The sequence below is a fragment of the Canariomyces notabilis genome (assembly GCF_033297395.1).
Source record: "Canariomyces notabilis strain CBS 508.74 unplaced genomic scaffold N656scaffold_12, whole genome shotgun sequence".
In the NCBI taxonomy this organism is placed as follows: Eukaryota; Fungi; Ascomycota; class Sordariomycetes; order Sordariales; family Chaetomiaceae; genus Canariomyces; species Canariomyces notabilis.
In genome coordinates, this window is record NW_027041834.1 from 167906 (window position 1) to 185785 (window position 17880).

Sequence of the window (17880 nt, forward strand, 5' to 3'; positions counted from 1 at the left end):
GCAGCACCCTTCGGGTAACCTTGTGAGAGGTATTTCTGTAACTTCTGTTTCTTCACGTACAATGTTGCGAGACTCGCGTCAGTTGCAAGTCCCGCCTGCATCCGAGGATTGAGCTCATTGATATCCCCGCGGTCCACACTTCCTTTGGGGGAGGCCTCGGTGGTTTCGACCGCGGTGATTTGTGATTTCGGTCGTTTTCAAGCACCACGAATCACCACGATCCCCTACCCATGGGCCGGGGGCGGGTCAGACCTGCAGCTGCATGCAACGTCATCCCAAAGTTCATGGCTTGAGCAATGCCGCCGTAGAGTGGGCTCGCTCATCGCGTTTCAATTCGGCAATTTATCAAACTGGAATGGCATAACGGTCCCAGATAGCCCCCAAGGCTTGTTCTGCTGTCCTGGCAGGTATGTTCCCCCGAAATTCTGGGTTGCAGACGAGCCGTTGCAGAAACCCTTCCGGCTCTTGAATTCCCCAAGAGTTGTTGCCCCCAACCCCCGCCCCGCCCCCGGCTCAAAGAGGGCTCCCAGCTCATGCTCATGCTGATGCGGGCGGCCGCTGACCCCAAACAAAGTGTATCGGCATGTAGGCATGGATCCGCCTGTTCATCACTGCGGCTGTGATGCTGCTCACCAGCTCATCAATCTCCTCCCTGTCGTAGCCGCCCTCGACGAGCGGTCGCGCAGCCATGGCGCCAACGAAGTCCATGACTACCTCACGAAAGCATCCGCCAAGAAGCCTCAAGTGCTTGTCCTTGGCCCATTCGCCCAACGGCATATGGTACACCTTCTTCTGCACGTTAACGTACCCAAGGCGTTGTAAGAGGCCGGGGATCTGTTCGACGGCCCAGAGGTCAAATCCATATTTGTCGTTTAGCACGCCCCCCAACATGGAATAAAACTTGTTCAGGGGGTAATCGGATGGGACCGTTCCATCATCTGATGTTGCCCTCGGAACGATGTCTTGAACCTCCACCCAGCCACCTGGCTTGAGGTTTCTGTAGCCAACCGTAGCATTAGCGAAACATTCTGTGCCGCCATGTGTTTCCGGGAACCTCCTCACTGTAAGATTTTGCTGAACAAGCTTTCATTGTCTTTAATGACGGTGTTGACGAAGCACAGGTGTGCAAGATCGTAGTCGTTCGCTTGCACCCACTCGTCTTCAATGTCGTCTATCATGAACTCGACATTTGGTGGGACCCATACAGGTTGGATGGGCGATAAATCCACACCCGTGACTTTGGCACCGGGAAAGCGTTCGCCAACTAACAACATCACCCATCAGCTTCCAGTCCCATATGTGCCTTTGACATCTCATACCTTCTATGGCCCAATCCCCGAATCCTGTGCCTAAATCGATAATCTTCTGGGGGTTGTCACCAATCGGGGCAAGGAACAGCTTGCCGTTTAGGAGCTCCTTCAGCATTGTATGCCGTAACGCCTCTCTCTTGTATTCTTCCTCGTCATTCGGTATGGGATACCTCCCGTATCGAAACGAATGGTAGCGTCTGCGTGCCGTTATCAGCAAGTAGCCCATTGAGCGGCCATCACGTCACTGCGACACACCTTCCATACTCCCACACATGCTCGGTGACGCTCTCGGTCAGAGAGCCAAAGGTGCTTTCAGCCTCGCTCGGTTCGTAGTCAGAAGTGGCATCACCCTGTTCCGCCAGATCCTCGTCGGTAAGTAAATCCTCGTCGCTAAGTGGTTCAATGAAGCCACTTTCCTCCATCCCGCCGGGAGGGCTCGCCGAACCCTCCTTCTGCATTCAATTTCAACAGCAGCCCTTCAGGCGCCTACCACTGGTCGACGTCTTCTTGAACCTCAACGGTGATAAGATGGAAAGTACTGGCCAAGGACATGTTTCAGGCGGTCCTTGAGGAGCGCACGTTGCACCTGTGAAGCAGTCCCCTCAGAGCAGGTAGCCGGGGACCAGGCAGACCCAGGGTGGAGAGAAGTTAGGGAAGAAAAAGATATGCTAGAGAGGTCACAACTGAAGGGACATATCTAAACGGTTGGCCGTCAATGGCACCTGTTACTGGCCGAAGGGGGACCAAGAAAGTGCTTTGCGACGGCGGACGCTCCTCTCGCAGAAGCGAAAAGCACGTAACAAGATTTATGCGAGTCCGGCGACGGACGAAGCGAACGCTGTCAGGAAGGACAGCCTCCGTGGAGCTCGGTCAAAGGCGCCAGTCATGACGACCAAGAAGGGAAACTCGACGACCCAAGCAAGCTAAATATGCACTCTAACTCCCAGTGGCCGGACGGGTACTTGGAAGGGCCGAGTCGACGAGATTTCTCAGATGCATGGTTTGATGAGAACCTTCCTTGGGCCCTAGGTCCACGAGAGTGGAGCACTGGATGTGCAAGTCTGGGGCCGGAGCCAATCAAGAAACGACAGCTCCCTTGTGCTGCACACGATGATGGGATATGGCTGCATGAAGACGACGCCAGCGCTGCGGCTTGACCCTCTCTGCTGCCTCATACGGCACAGACCCGAGCGACCCAGCTCATCGGAAGACCGCAGGGCCACGGCAGACAAACCCCTCACCCAATCCTCTCTGCCGGGAAAGGGGGGGTCAGAGGGGGCTGTCCAGAGCGCTGGGACCCGGTGGCAGAGCAGCAGCCAACAGCTTCACACTGCGTTTCCAAGTTACCAGAGTGTCGGTATACAGTCTGCCAAGGTGCAGGGACAAAGTCAGCGTCACAGGATGGCAGCCATGAGCCAACAAAGCAGAAGCCACACAGCAGCCCCATTCCAGTAGCTAAGTAGGGTATCGGCCATGGCATGCGAAAGCATTCGGGAAGTCCGGTGTTGCATTGGCGCTTGGAAAAGAGAGAGAGAGAGAGAGAGAGAGAGAAAGACGAGACAAACCAAAAGTGGTCGACCCCTCTGTGAGTGAATGAGTGTGTGTGTGCGTGCGGCCGACAGTCTGCTCAAGGCTTCCGAGAAACGGACTGTCACCCGTCGGGAGTGGCAGATGGACCGAACGGTGAGTGCATAAGGTACCTAGGGAGCCATGGAAAGAAGCGGTCAGGACCCAGGTAAAAGCACGCAAGAGATGAGGGGTCAAGGAAGCAAACATCCATCAAATGAAAGCGACCGTGGCTTCCAATTGTTTCCTTACGTTTCACAGCACGGTTGCTACCACTCATGCACTGAGGAAAGAGCCAGGCCGGATCCACGGGCAAGAAATGGCGGGGGAGAGAGCGGGACAGGTCGACCGGCCAGTCCCATCCTGCGGCAGGCAATCCTAGCCTCTCGGTCGCGGACTGGGAGGGTGGGGTCACAAAGACTGTTGGTCTGTGCTTTGTTGCATTGCTCGATCTCCAGGTGTTTTCAACTGATGGAAACTCGAATGATTAGGTACGTACCTTAGCACCGTGCAAAAAACAGTACATCTGCCACCACATCAACGCGTCGTGCCGCCTGCAGGACCGCGTCTTGCAGGGCCACGGTGAATGTGAAATGTGGTGCACTCTTTTGATAAGTAACATCAGTGTAAACACCTCTAACCAGCTCCCCACCACTCTCCTGCTGGCGATCGACCCTCAACCCAATTGTCCGTTCTTTGAACTGATCGGTTGCCTACAGTTAATTACTCACGAGGCCAATATCTTTACTTGCTACTTTGGTTATTACATCTCGCTCAGGACACGTCAACCGCGTGCGTCTCTCAGGCTCGGGCTAGACGCGAATCCCACTTACCGACAGGGCCTGTTTGTGACGATCGAAGACTGCCATACCCGCGCCGAATCGTTTCGATATACAGCGCCCTCATGAACATCCTCGGGGAGTAACGCGTCTGCAGTCCTTCCAGAACCATGTACCTTCCGCGTTCTCTCATCTCGAAGCTCTATGTCCACTTACAGAACACGCGCCATCCGCTCTCACCACCGGTCCTTATCCTTGTTGCTCTCGAGCCCGATGCACTATGCGCCTGCCGTATACTCACGCGCCTGTTCAAGCATGACTACATCCCGCACAAGATCCAGCCCGTGGCTGGCTACGCCGACCTGGAACGCGTCGGCAGGGAACTCGTGGCTCCCATGATGGAGAAACGCGGTGGTGCTGGCGGGGTCGTTGTCTGTCTGGGCGTGGGCGGCATGGTTGACTTGGGGAGCGTCTTGGGGTTGGAACCCGAAGGCGAAGAGAACACGTTCAGCAAGGTCGAGGTGTGGCTTGTCGATTCTCATCGTCCATGGAACCTCAGCAACGTCTTTGGGGGGTTTCCACTGGAGCCGCAGACTGATGATGCGTCCACCTATGCGAGCCGGTCTCCGGCTGGCGTGAAAGGCGGGTGCATTGACCGTGCATACCATCCTGGAAAAGGCGGCATTGTCGTGTTTGACGACGGCGATATTGAAGAGGAGTTGGGCAAGGAACGAGATGCGTACCTCGCGCTAGTGGACATGCCGGATATTGAAGATGACGGGGAGGACTTGGGCGACAGCGATGACGACGCCTACAGTGACAATGACGACGCTGGAGTCGCTGCGTCGCTGCCCCGACCGAGCCAAAAGCGCAAGTCATGGGACTTATACGACGCAGAAGATGATAGTGAGGACGATGGCCGTCCTCGGCAGCGGCGAAGGAGCAACTCGGTATGTCAGGGTTGGGCTTGTCGGTATACTGATAGCTAACAGCGGTGCATTTAGTCTACTCCCATCACAGATTCACCGCGGCGCCCAGCACAGCGGGGTCTCATATCGCTGAGAGACGAAGCTATCTTTTCCAGCGACGCTCTGGAACCCCCAACTGCCGCTCAGCCCCCTAAAGTGCCATCAGCTAGGACGTTGAGGCGGAGACTCCTGCGGCTACGGCGCGAAAATGAGAGTGTGCTGAGAGACTACTACCAGTTAGGCGCTTCGTACTCGGAACCCATCTCTTCCATGATGTACTCCCTCGCCTCGGAGCTGGGCCGAGAAGACAACGACCTGCTGTGGTGGGCGATTGTTGGAGTCACCTCAATGGAGCTGTACGGGCGGTCCTCGGCCGGCATCGCCGTGCCTGTTCGCAGCTCCGAGCCTCGACCAGCGTCGGGCTGGTTGGGGCTGCGCGGAGCAAGGATACGACAGCTCCTACGGGACGAAGTTCGACGGTTGAACCCCCCCGAGGTAGCCAACGGCCGGGCACTTCCCGAGAACACGGGCATCATCCCGACCACAGCGCGCAGCCCGGAGGATACCAGCATTCGCTTGTCCCCCGAACCAAAGTTCCTGCTTATTAGGCACTGGAGTCTCTACGATAGCATGCTGCACTCACCCTACCTCTTCTCCCGCCTCAAGACGTGGAGCGAAACCGGCCTTAAGCGGCTGCACAAGCTCCTGGCCAAGATGGGTGTCAGCCTGGTACAGTGCAAGCAGAGCTACACCCACATGGATATGATGCTCAAGCGAGAGCTGCGCACCAAGCTGCTCAAATACGCCTCGCTCTACAACCTCGACGAACTGGTCCCGACCATGGACACGGATGGCAAAGACCGCGGCGGTGCCAAAGACGGATGGGGTTTTGTCCGCAGCTGGGGGTGGCGGGCAACGCTAAGCGCGCAGGACGTCGGCGTCGTCATTGGCGCGCTCCTCGAGGTGGGCAAGAACGCGCCCACCAGTCCGGACGGCCCCGGACCCGTTACCCCCTCCCAGCAACAGCCCATCAACCTCGACGGCGACCCGCAGCAGCACGAATCTCCGAGCGATGAGTGGCTCCCCCGGTTCTGGGAAGCCTACGACGCCCTCGAAGACATCGAATCCCTCAAGGCAGGCCTACCCACGGCGCAGTTCCTCCACAAAGCCATCTTCACCACGGGCACCACCCTCCTGAAGAAGAAACAAATATCACACCTTCGCGCTTTCCGCATGTGTGTCGTCAAAGACTCTCCGCACTCAGCGCTCTTTAACCATCCGGGGGCGCTGACCAAGCTTGCGCTATGGATCGGGGAAGCGCTCGCCGAACAGGAGAAGGACGCCACGGGCGGCAAACTAGCGCAGGGCGGCAGGGGCACTCCGCTCGTCGTGGCCAGTCTGGACGAGAAGAGGGGCGTGTATGTGGTGGTGGGCACGGGAGGCGGCGGCGGGCCGGATACGGCCTTTTTGAATCGCGAGGCGGCCAAGAAGAAGGCCAAAGAAAAGGAGCAGAGGGAGGAGAGGCGGCGGGCAAGGGAAAAGATCAGGGAGGAGAAGAGGGCCGCACGGAGGGAGCGGAAAGCGGAGCGGGGTGATGCGGATGACGATGAGGGTGAGGAAGAGGAAGAGGATGACGAAGAGGAGTCCTCTGACGAGAGCGAAGACGGGGAGGGCGACGGGAGTGATGACGAGGACGACGATGAAGCCCACGAGCGAGGGTTTGGGCTCAACAGATTCGGCACAGCATTCCAAGAAGTGGTGGCCGAGACCAACGCAAGGGTGCGGATCGACAGCTTTGAGCATTGCGTGGTTGAGGTCAAGAAGGAGGATTTAGGAGGTTTCCTGGAGAGCCTGAGTATGAAGGCTGTTGTTGGGTGAGCTAGAGTTTGGGGACTTCCCTTGTTGCATGGGTCGCGAGTGGGTGGGTGGCTGGTGGACTGCAGGGTATATCGGGCGTGTGGGAAGCGTGTTTCTGTCTACCCCTGTTGGACTTATATCCCTTTCTTCTTTTCCTGCACCGCTAAAGAGGCATGATGATGATACGAGGCAGGCCGGCATGGGAAGTGTAGAGTTTACTTTGATGTTAGTGTATATATGGTACAGCACGCATTGCTAAGTAGGTATTTTTGCTGTTTGGTCTTATGGAGTGGAACAGGCATTGCTAGGGCTATTCACATCGTCTATCTTATCCATCCGAGCCATCTTGAACATCGTGATTACCCTTTCTCTGCACCGACCTTCTTTGCGAACGGGTAACGGTCCGCTAGTTAATGTTAAAATCGGTTTTACCCGACAGCGCCGATACAGTGGACCCAACATCGCACGGCATTGAACGATCGACAGGGGTCCTAAGTGTTTAAGCAGGGCCTTCGATTCAGTCTTGGCGCATTTGCACAGCCCCCTTATGTCATCGATCGGCGAAGCAGGATCCTCTCTTCTGGTGGATGAGCTTTGCTGGAGTGCCCCGCGCACCAGCAGGTCGCCTTGTCCTTTTGGCACAGCCTGCCTGCTCTCACGGGACTCGTCAGAATGCCATTGTGGGCGCAGCAACTTGGAAGATGCGTGTCACTGAAATCGGGCGGGCACCCCTAGTTATGGCCATGCTTCTTTGATACGCCGCTGCCGTAAGTATTATTCCCTACCTCGAGCCTACTACGGAGTAATCTCTACGGATTGTTTCACCGCTAGGTAACTTACACCACCGATACAGTACGTGTATTCTACAGTACAATACGATACACTACACTTATTCGGCCCCGCTTCATTATCAACCGTTGCCTCAAACAATGTCGAAACTCCGTTCTTCCTGTCCATAACGTCTCCTTACCCTACGGACCAAAGGGAAGCCAGCCTTGCGCACTTGCACGCTAACTTCGAAGTTGAACATGAACGGCGCGGATGCGATATCCTTTCCAGTGGTCCTGCCACAGCAGCTCAACTACGTGCCACATGAACATATATCATCAGAAGTCCAGTTATATCCCATGTCGTAGCTCTACTACGTAAATTGTACATGCCTACCTTATCAGGCCCTTGTCCTGAACCAAAACAAAAGGGGCTTCACTGTGATTATTGTCTGTTATGTATGTAAGATACGTTACCAGTCTGAAGAGCCTCAAGTATCCGTATTCCAATCAATTACAGGTAGCACTGTGCATTCTGTGCCGTTCTTCAATGGGACTGTGTAAATATGTATCAGGTTACCAAGCTACCTGCCGTACCCAGCATAGTCGTCCTGTGCCCGCCAGCCGTTACTGTCATCCACCTTCAAAACTCCAGTGAACCACGAGTTTCTAAAACATCGTCCCGCTGTTCCCGACTTTAGCATTTGACCCACCTAGTTCTGCTGTTCTGTATACCCTCCTCAACAGATACATTACCTACTGACGACCACAAACCCAATTCGGCAAGAGTCATACAGCGAGAGATCTTTGGTCTTTACCTACCTAACTGAATAGAGCGCCCAACCCTTGTCGCAAAGCCCCTCGCATCTCAACCCCGCCAGCGGCAACACCATCCAGCCACGGCTGCTACAATAACATATCTTTCCGGCCGATATGGGCAATTTGTGAGTACGCGGCTCATTCTCTGGCGACTTCTATGCGCTAGGCAAGGAATCTACCGAGACAATCGTTGCGGGATCACGGTCTTAAGAGTGTCGCGCTTTCCTTGCCTTCGGTGATGGGATCGGCGATCGGATCTGCGCGCTTGACTCTCAAGGACTTTTGAGCCACGACTGGACAGTCGACCGAGTTAGATATTTTCGCTAACACCTCGCTCGCTGGCAGGCAGTCCAAGAAGCTCCCGGATGACCAGCTGAAGGAGCTACAAAAGTCAACCAACTTTGACAAGAAGGAGCTGCAGCAATGGTATAGAGGTGCGTGACCGCGTTCCCTCTCTTGCACCGGCCCCGCCTCTTCCTCCTGTTTCTCCATTCCTTCTCGCTCCTCTCCTCCCCCGGCGCCGCCACTGCTGCCTCCCGACATTGCCCGCACAAGCGGAAAACCCGCGCAATCAATGGATCGAATGTAGAAACTGGATCAATATCAACATCCCCGCCTGACAGTCTGGCTAGGTTTCTTGAAAGACTGCCCCTCGGGCATGCTCACCAAGGGCGAGTTCCAAAAGATCTACGCCCAGTTCTTCCCTTTTGGCGACCCTTCGACCTTCGCCGACTATGTCTTCAACGTCTTCGACACGGACAAGTCGGGCACCATCGACTTCAAGGAGTTCATCTGCGCCCTGAGCGTCACGAGCCGCGGCAAGATGGAGGACAAGCTCGACTGGGCGTTCCAGTTGTACGACATTGACGGCGACGGCAAAATCAGCTACGACGAGATGCTCAAGATCGTCGAGGCGATTTACAAGATGGTAAATTCCCGCCTTTCAGGGTCGAAAATGGAGAGATACAACTAGTTCATCTTGCCCCCGGGGCCATGCTGACTTTTGTTTTTCATCCCGCTAGGTCGGCTCAATGGTCAAGCTCCCCGAGGACGAGGACACGCCTGAGAAGCGAGTCAAGAAGATCTTTCGGATGATGGACAAAGACGAGAACGGCAGTCTTGACATGAAGGAGTTCAAGGAAGGCAGCCAGCGCGACGCGACAATCGTGTCGGCGCTGTCTCTGTACGACGGTCTAGTGTGAAAATGGAGGCCGAGGCCTCCCGGGGGGCGGGCATTCTTGTTTTTGTCTTTTGGTTTCTAACTAGTGTAAGGTGGGCTCTCTGGAGAGGGATGGAAATATGGGCGGCGTGTCGTGTGTTGTGTGTCGGGCGATTCGGGTTACAAAGGGACCTGTATGCGATTGGTTTCGCCGCTTCACCTGTTATCCGCTGCAGATGAGGCTGAAGCCTCATCATGCAAGGCCCTCAGGGTTTTAGGTTAGATGGGACAAGCAAACTTTGCAATGAGATACCTCAAATTTAACTCTTCTGGGTTGTTTGCAGCTGCCACAGAACAACGATTCAGAAACCCGAAGAGAGCGGAGAGGCAGTATGCGATGGCCTCAGCCTTCCCCAACACATAAGGAGAGGCCTCCCCGCACGAGGCTTGCCAGCCAATCATGAAAGTGGCGAAAGTGTGTGCTCAACAAAATGTAGGCAACCGCTGGGACATGTGGTTGTGGTTTGAGGCTTAGTAACCCGTCAGATTTGAAATCTCTAATCTGACTTCGGAACTGAATCGTCCCAGTAACTATGCATCAAGGGGATGGAACCGAGTTTGACCAGGAGAAGCATAAGCATTAGTCTCTTGCCCAACCGAGCTCGTAGGACGGGGAGCGGCCAGGAAGTCCTTCAGACTATTCGAAGTATGGATTATCAGATATAAGAGAGCCTCAACAAAGAGCAGAGGCCTAGCAAGACAGAGCCAGCATAGGAAAGAAAAGGCCAGGGGATATATCACACCATAATAGTCACAAAGAGTTCCGATCCCATTCACCGTTAACCCGACATACGACACACCACAACCTCCCCCTAAAGCAGAACCATACCTAGTTGGCAGCAACGTTCATCAAGAGCACTTGGCGCCTTGCTCCTAGCTCGACGAGCCATATGCCTCGGCGACCTCCTTCTTGTACTTTTCGAGAATACCCTTGCGGTTGAGCTTTTGCGCAGCCGTAACCAGGCCCTGTAAACCATCACCGATTAGCACTGCCTCTATGGTATCTGCCCCAAGGCTAGATGCCAGCAAATCAGGGGATGGGAGCTTACATTCTGCGGCGTCCATTCATCCTCCACCACCACGACGCCCTCGATAATTTCAATCCCTGACAAGCCACCGGCACGGCCCGCGGCCTGGAGCTCCCTCAGAACAGCGGCCTGCAGCTTCTTATCATGCACCATCTGCTCGAGGACCTCGCCCTGGACGCCGATCGTCGCCGCCAGCTTCTTAAGCGCTGGCTCGGCGGGGACAATGATGGCGATGGGCTTGGAGCGTTGAACATCGGCATACACGCAAATATTCGCGACGACAGGAGCGGACCGGTAGATGGACTCGAGCTTCTCGAGGGCAATGTACTCGCCGTTGAGCGTCTTGACCAGGTTCTTCTTACGGTCAATGATCTTGAGGTGGCCGTTCTTGTCCCACTCGCAAATGTCGCCAGTCTTGAACCAGCCGTCCTCCGTCAGCGCCTCGGCCGTCTCCTTGTCGTTTTGGTAGTAGCCCGTCAGCACGGAGGGGCCGCGCAGCCAGAGCTCGCCTTGGGGACATGGTTTGTTGGTGGCGAAATAGCCGGCATCCGGGAAGTCGACTAGCTTGGCCTCGATTGCGGGAGTTACAGGGCCGATTGTTTCGAGAGCCCACTCGTAAGGATGCTGCACCGTGCCCATGGCTGTCGTTTCGGTCAACCCGTAGCCAATGATCATGGGGCAGATGGCCATGCTGATGAACTTTTGTGTGTCTCTGGAGACGGGGCCGCCGGCGGAGAGGCACAGTTTCAAGCGGCCACCCGTCGCCTCCTTGATCTTCTTGAAGACGACGGCGTCCAGAACACCACTGCCAGGCAGGCCATTGGCCATTAGCCTTTCCTTGAGCGCGAGGGCGCCCCAGAAAAGAGTCCGCACGACGGGGCTGCCGGCGTTTACCTTGCCGATGATGCCCTTCTTGACCGTCTCCCACACAGCGGGCACGCCAATCAGGACGCTAGGCTTGAATTCCCGAATATCACCGTTGCAACTGCGCACCGACGTGTCCGACAGTGTCTTGGGATTGCCGTAGCCCAGGGTACAGCCCCAAGTGATGGCAGCGTGCTCAAAGACGAACTCGAGAATGTGGGCCAAAGGCAGGTACGCCAAGAGGCCGTCGCCGGGCCCAATGAAAGGGTTCATGATGACGTTGGCGCCGGCAACTACAGGTTTACACAAGTTAGTCGCGTTTGCAGTGGCAGTTGAGTTTCTACGGCAGAGGACTAATGCTTACCAGCTGCGACAACAGCTGCGTGCGTGACGGGAACGCCCTTGGGGGTGCCCGTAGAGCCAGATGTATACATGATGCAGCAGAGGTCGTGAGGGGAAGGCGGAACCGGGTCAGCGGGATTCTCCTCGCCCAATTTTCGCAGCTCCTCAATGCTCAGGATGTTGATGTGAGGGTACGAGGCTTTGAGCTTGTCAATGTGGTCCTGGTTAACTTGGTGTTGACTGTTCCAGATGACAGTGCGAATCTCTTTGGCAACGGCAAGGACATTGGTCAGGGTTGGAAGAAGATGGGGGTCCAAGAAGATGGCCTTGGCTCCGGTGGCCACCATTGAGTAGCGCAGACCCTCCTCGCCGAGCGTGTCGTAGGCCGTCACGATGGGCATGCTCTGCGAGCAGGCACTGTGAGCCATGGCTAGCCAGTTCTGACTTGTGGCGGCGTAGATGTGCACGCGGTCGTCCTTAACCAGACCAATCTTGCGCAGGGCGGAGCCGAGTTGCAGAATCAGGCGCTCGTACTCGGTGTAGGTGATGTACTCGTACGGGCTCATCTCAAAGAAGGTCCATGACTTCTCTACCTCGGTCTCTTGGCCGTTGACCACCTTTTTGATCGTTTTCTTCTCCTGATGGGTCCGCACGAGCTTGCGGGAGCCCATGCACTTAGCGTTGCCAAACTTGGCCGCGCTCTGAATGACTAGTTCATAGACGGTCGAGACGTCGTCCGAGGGCTTAGTAACGAGCCCGTCCACGGCAGCCGGGTGTCTGCGGACTGGTGTCTCGCCCTCGACGGGTTGTTGGCCGGGCACCTCAACCGTGAAGGGCGGCCTGGCCGACATCCGCGGAAGCAATTGGACATGTTGGAGATTCGGTGCCATTGTGATCGGTCTGAGATGGGAAACAGTTAAGAAATTCGAGTCTCCCGTTCGCCGAGGAGCTGAAAACGACGGTTATCTGGGGCCTAGAGGTGCAAACCGGAGCTATGGAACCGAGGAACCCCCGCTGTCTCTCGGTCACTTGGCCACGGAATGTCGAGCGGCAGAAAAGAATCCGCTATGGGATTTCGTGCTTGTCGAATGATGCGACAGATTGAATTTATTATTAGAATGCTGCCAGCCTGCGTACGAGCGGAGATGGGGGGGAAAGATGGGAGAGTTGGGCAGACAGGGAGATCACAAAAGCGAGAGGCAAAGGGGCTTTTTGGGTCAAAGACGCCAGTGGAGGCGCGTCCGTCAGAGACCCTTCACCCCAACAAATAGGACAAGCTTGGCCCGGGATGCTGTTGGCCCCTGCTCAACTTCAGCCCGCTCCAGCCTAGCCTCAGGGAGCTTTAGACGCGTCCTGGCAGGCTCGGCGACCCACCCCCAAGCATTTTCCAAGAAATGTGGCACTGGTCACACTGCCAGCAAGACAAACTGAGGAAAGTGAACACTGGCCAGTTTTGGAGAGGCCATGATGCCTACAGCATCTCTAGTGTGCAGACTGCAGAGTGTTCATGACTGCTTATCCGTACCTCGGCTCTAACCATGTAACTGTCCATAGATGCTGTCTGGTATGTTTCTCTGCTGTGCCCCGTCATCCCATGGTTCACAGGGCCAGACAAAGACAGATGATTACCTTACACCGTCCGACTGGAACGGGGCTAACGTACCTTGGTGCTCTTGGGGAAAGATACAAGAGTCGTCCCAGGTTTCCCAGTCCCAACTACTGATCTACAAAGTTCGGATAGTTAATGAAGCGGGTGTTTCCGGCAGGGAAATGGCTGGATGATTTATGATTCATGCCAGGGCAATATCTTGGCCGTGCAGTTGGTCCCCTGATTCACAGTCAACGCGTGTGACGAACAAAGCCACATTCTGCAGCGATACAACCGCTTGGCCTCAATCACCATTATGGCAAGCGAACCATGGGTGTAACTTTATCCGCGTCCTGTGTGACTCTGTAATCACTCGTAATTTCGGTGCGCCGTTACTGTAACTCCAGCAATCTAACCACCGTTACCTTTGCAAAAGCCGACATTTCAGAGACTTCCAATTTGATGAAATGAGAATTCCGGCTTCAGCTCCGGTCACTTGCGGCCGACGGTAGGTCTTGGCGGGCAGCAAGCTTGGAGCTTTCCCCGCATTTGCCTCCCCGAGCCTTCCCCAGTCTCTCCACCGTCGGAGAGCTTTTGCACTTCCGATTCGGAAATGTTGCTATAACTGCCGGACCGACGTTGAACATGGTCGAACTGCGTGTCGTCAAGAATCAAGATGGAGGCTGCAACGCTCACAGGTCTCAATGTCTCGTATTAAGGGACATACATACCACCATTCTTACAATGTTGAAGCATGTTGAAAACTGAATTCTTATCCGCCTCCCCCTTTTTGCGGGAGACCAGTGCAGATTTACAGTCAAAGCTCTACTCCAGTGACTCGGACACGCGCTTGGCTGGTACTTTAACGTTACCTCGGTATTTTTTGATATTGATGCCGGAGCACATGGACGTTCCTGGCATCTGACTCGCGAACACAACATGACGTTGGAGACCTTCTGGAAAGCACTGGGCGCTCCAGTACAATCTGCTGAAGAAGGTAGGGAAAGATGACTGAAAGGATACAATGCAAAAGGATACAATGCAATGTTCTTTGATTTCCTACGCAGCGAGCCAGTCTGGACATGGTCAACGGTCTGACTGGCTCCAGAAACGTTCGAGCTGTTTGCCCAAGACCTGCCTTCGCAGAGTTTAGGATTCGTCAATCCCAAAGCGACAACTCTCGATATAACAATTGGCGGCCGGGACTTGACAATCCACCAGTCACCAGCCGTCCTCTCGTCTAACCGTGCCGGGGGAACCACGGGAGCCGGTGCGTGCCTTATCCTTCTTCGCCATCGTCCCGCACTAAAGCACATCCACGGACTTCATTTGCCGTCACCTTTTGCTGACCCTCCCTACCGACAAAAGTCGTCTGGAAGATTACACCTCTCTTTGCAGAGTGGATTAGCTCACCCGGCACCAGCAATCCCTTCTTCCAGCACGGCATCCTCTCTCCGGAATCCGTTGTCCTCGAACTAGGTTGCGGAATCTCCGCTCTAGTCGGCCTCCTCCTGGCGCCGCGCATCTCGCGCTACATCCTAACGGACCAGGCCTACGTTTCCAAGCTGGTGGAGCAGAACGTCGCCGAAAACCATGACAGTCCCAACCAAGCAAAGCCAGGCCGGTCCTTGAGGTCCACCGGCCCAGCAAAGCAGCGCGCCACCACGGCCACGAATCCGACCGCCTCACGGAAGGGGGGAGGAGGAGGAAGGAGGGCCGGGGCAGGAGAGGACGGCATGATCCACTTCACCCCGCTGGACTGGGAGACGGACAAGGTAACCCCGGCGCTTCTTGCCAGTGTCGGTGAGACGGCCAGAAAGAGCTTTGATGCCGTCATAGCGTGCGACTGCGTGTACAACGAGGCGCTGATCGAGCCCTTCGTCTCGACGTGCGTGGACGTGTGCGGGCTGAGGACGGGCGAAGCTGATGGCGACGGCCAAGGTAGTGCAGAGCCTTGCGTGTGCGTGGTCGCGCAGCAGCTGCGAGATCCTCTAGTCTTCGAGGCTTGGCTGACACGCTTTGCCGGGTCATTTCATACTTGGCGAGTCCCAGATGAGTGGCTGCTTGAGGGCTTGCGGTCGAAGTCGGGATTTGTGGTACATGTTGGGATGCTGAAAGACGCGGTTGATCTGCAAGCGATCTGAGGCCTTGCTTCTCGAACATATTCTATAAAGGTATATATCTAATCATTCAATGTAGGGAGCCTGGGGTATAGAACCCGCTGCACTCCTCGCTCCTCATACCAAATCCCACCTAACCAGAATCGCATAGCTAAACCCGACACGCCCCTTCTTCCTGAACCACTCGTCCTTGGTCAAGCCCCTTGCACTCCGCCCATCCATCTCGGTGAAGCCAACCAACGACACCGTCTGGCCCGGCGCACCCAGCTCCCGCGCGTTGACATCGATGTAATACCAGAACCCGTCGTACTCCAGAGGGAGCAGATCATCCTTCCTTCCATCCACGCCCCCAATCTTGAGCACGAACAACATCTGCTTCCCCCTCCCGTTCCGTTCAGGATCCCAATGCGGACAAATCTTTGCAAACCTGAACCCAACCACCTTCTGGCCGCCGTACACGGCGATGCTCTTTTGCGCCGGCGCAAAATTGAACTGATCCAGCCCCTCATTCGTCGCGTCGCCCAGCCACATCGCCGGCTCGTCGCCGCCAAGGGGACCGACCATGTACTCCTCCCACGAGGGGCAGCGGCCGTCGGCGCGGTACCAGTGGCGGTCGTCGGCCGGGTAGTGGCGGCTGCCAAAGTGCTCGTTGGACATGGTAAAGAACTCCGGGGAGAAGTGCTGGTCGTAGCTGCGCTGGTCCTGGGCGATGGACCCCGCGCCCCAGCAGGCGTCGATGAGCTTCCACTCGCCGCCGTCGATGCGCACCGCGTTCCACGCGTGGCCCGTCGCGTTGCGCGGTGGGCAAAGCTGGCCCTTGCGCAGCGGCGAGAAGCCGAACCCTTTCCCGTGGCCCGTCACCACGGCGCACGCCAGCCCGGCCCGCGACGCCACGGCCTCGTACACGCGCGCGTACCCCTCGCACACGGCCTTGCCGCTGAAGATGGTGTCGGCGGGCGTCTGGCCCCGCGGGATGCAGTTGTTGAAGAAGCCGTCCACGTCGTACAGGATGTTGTGGTGGCACCACGTGAAGATGGCGCGCGCCTTGTCTGTGGCCGAGGCGAACGGCCCGCACAGCACCCGCGCGAGGTGGCCGATCGGGTCGCTGCGCGGGAGGGACGAGATGGGGTGCTGCGCGGCGACCCTGTCGGGGGCGGAGAAATCGCGGCAGGTGAGGCAGGAGCCGCCGCCGACGCTTATGTCGCTGGATGGTTTGGGTGGGAGAGGGGGAGGAGGTGGAGTCGAGACGACGCGGGATGCTACCGCGTCGATCTGGGCCAGGGTGGGACGTGAGTTCAAGGGGACGGGGGGGGGAGCATCAAAGCCGAAGCCGTTTTCCAAAGTAGACTTGGTACGGAAGCTCGACGGTGGAGGCGGTAGCCTCCGTGGTGGGATAGCTGGGGATGACTCTTGGGGCTGGACAGGCTCGGGTGCATTAGGTGGCCTGGATGGGAGTCGAGGGAGCACAGAAGGCCTTGGAGGATCGGCTATGCGCCGCGGAGGAATTGAGGGAGCGGTTTCGGCGGTCTCTTTCGCCTTTGCGTCGAGCTCACGCCGGGTGGGCGGCAGTGGCGGGAGCTTGGCCTGTTCGAGCGGCGGCGGTAATCTCCTTAGCGTTTGCGTCTCTGAAGGAGCACCGGAGGCAGAGGATTTGAGGTTCAGTGGCGGGGCGGACACGGTTGATATAGAGGAAATGTCTGATGAGTTTGAATTTCTCCGGACGGGAAGGGTCTGGGCGGAAGGACGGCGGGAGGGCAACTGGGGCGGAGTTGACTGTTGAGAGGTCCGGGACGGCAGCGGAGGAGGCACGGGCCGGCCCGGTAAGGGAGCCGAAGGTTGCTCCCCATTCCCAGGATCTGTAGGAGTGCGACGCGGAAGCGGGGGTGGAGCTCTTCCTGTTGTACTACTCCCTGTCGGCCGTGGGGGGATAGCAGGCCTCGTTTCGACAGCGCTGCTGGCAGATGTCGTCTTGTTCGAGACCTCAGTGCTAGCAGCGCGCAAGGGAGGCGGCGGCGGGGGAGCCCGTTTGCCAGCACTTGGCGGCGGGGCTTCGAAGTTCTTTTGCTGATTGAGAGCCGCAATGCGCTCGGCCAGCGTGGTGAACCGGGGCTCCTCTATTTCAGCCATTGCGATGGGGTTGCCCTGAAGTGTTGCTGTCAGGACTCAGGAGTTGTAGCCTCTGGGTTGTCCCAACCAACAACAGCCTGGTGGATTGCCTCCACATTCCTGCCAAGGCGGCGTGAGATGGGTCCAGAAGGATGGATCGACGTGAGGGCCCGAGCGGCAGGCCTAGGCACGGGCAGTTGTTAGTGGACTTCGTAGCAGACGATGTAACATGTGCAACCCCAGTGCTAGAGATAGTTTAAAGAAGTCGTATCGCTTTGTTGTCCATTGTGTTGGAGACCACAATTCGTTAGCGAGGAGTATATAGCTAACGGGGGGCTGTTCTTAGCTTGCGGGGGGCTTTATACAAGAGTTGGGACGCAAAAACAGGGGTCATAGCCCCCCCGTCAACTAGGTAGGTGTTACGTGAGCACTAGGTCACGTGACCAGCTCACTCCATCCTATAGATAGTCAGCTCGGCTCTCCTCTAGAGCATCCTAGAATTCATTACATCTTAGTTCTTCATTCTGTCTTGGTTGCTCCGCAACAG

The 17880-nt window shown here is 56.5% G+C and overlaps 6 protein-coding genes across 6 annotated transcripts; 3 read left to right on the forward strand and 3 right to left on the reverse strand.

Moving 5' to 3' along the window:
• Positions 1-537: 537 nt before the first annotated feature.
• On the reverse strand, positions 538-1732 carry N656DRAFT_710359 (S-adenosyl-L-methionine-dependent methyltransferase; the record flags this gene model as incomplete). Its single annotated transcript, XM_064811668.1, has 4 exons — positions 538-997; positions 1063-1264; positions 1320-1507; positions 1566-1732. 4 exons carry the CDS (start codon positions 1730-1732, stop codon positions 538-540), a joined length of 1017 nt encoding a protein of 338 aa, XP_064669671.1.
• Positions 1733-3517: 1785 nt separating this feature from the next.
• On the forward strand, positions 3518-6794 carry N656DRAFT_829436 (CDC45-like protein). The gene is made up of 2 exons (XM_064818581.1): positions 3518-4605; positions 4660-6794. The coding sequence occupies exons 1-2, from the start codon at positions 3826-3828 to the stop codon at positions 6499-6501; spliced, it is 2622 nt and encodes an 873-aa protein (XP_064669672.1). The 5' UTR covers positions 3518-3825; the 3' UTR covers positions 6502-6794.
• Positions 6795-7824: 1030 nt separating this feature from the next.
• Positions 7825-9581, forward strand: N656DRAFT_732171 (EF-hand). The gene is made up of 4 exons (XM_064812661.1): positions 7825-8191; positions 8412-8500; positions 8699-8994; positions 9089-9581. The coding sequence occupies exons 1-4, from the start codon at positions 8181-8183 to the stop codon at positions 9266-9268; spliced, it is 576 nt and encodes a 191-aa protein (XP_064669673.1). The 5' UTR covers positions 7825-8180; the 3' UTR covers positions 9269-9581.
• Positions 9582-10158: 577 nt separating this feature from the next.
• On the reverse strand, positions 10159-12409 carry N656DRAFT_709980 (acetyl-CoA synthetase-like protein; the record flags this gene model as incomplete). Its single annotated transcript, XM_064811634.1, has 3 exons — positions 10159-10251; positions 10335-11470; positions 11542-12409. 3 exons carry the CDS (start codon positions 12407-12409, stop codon positions 10159-10161), a joined length of 2097 nt encoding a protein of 698 aa, XP_064669674.1.
• Positions 12410-13688: 1279 nt separating this feature from the next.
• N656DRAFT_845418 (uncharacterized protein) lies at positions 13689-15251 on the forward strand (the record flags this gene model as incomplete). Its single annotated transcript, XM_064819200.1, has 3 exons — positions 13689-14104; positions 14216-14377; positions 14476-15251. Exons 1-3 carry the CDS (start codon positions 14047-14049, stop codon positions 15249-15251), a joined length of 996 nt encoding a protein of 331 aa, XP_064669675.1. The 5' UTR covers positions 13689-14046.
• On the reverse strand, positions 15248-17627 carry N656DRAFT_779600 (uncharacterized protein). The gene has a single exon (XM_064815224.1). The coding sequence runs from the start codon at positions 17352-17354 to the stop codon at positions 15345-15347; it is 2010 nt and encodes a 669-aa protein (XP_064669676.1). The 5' UTR covers positions 17355-17627; the 3' UTR covers positions 15248-15344.
• Between the last annotated feature and the right edge of the window lie 253 nt (positions 17628-17880).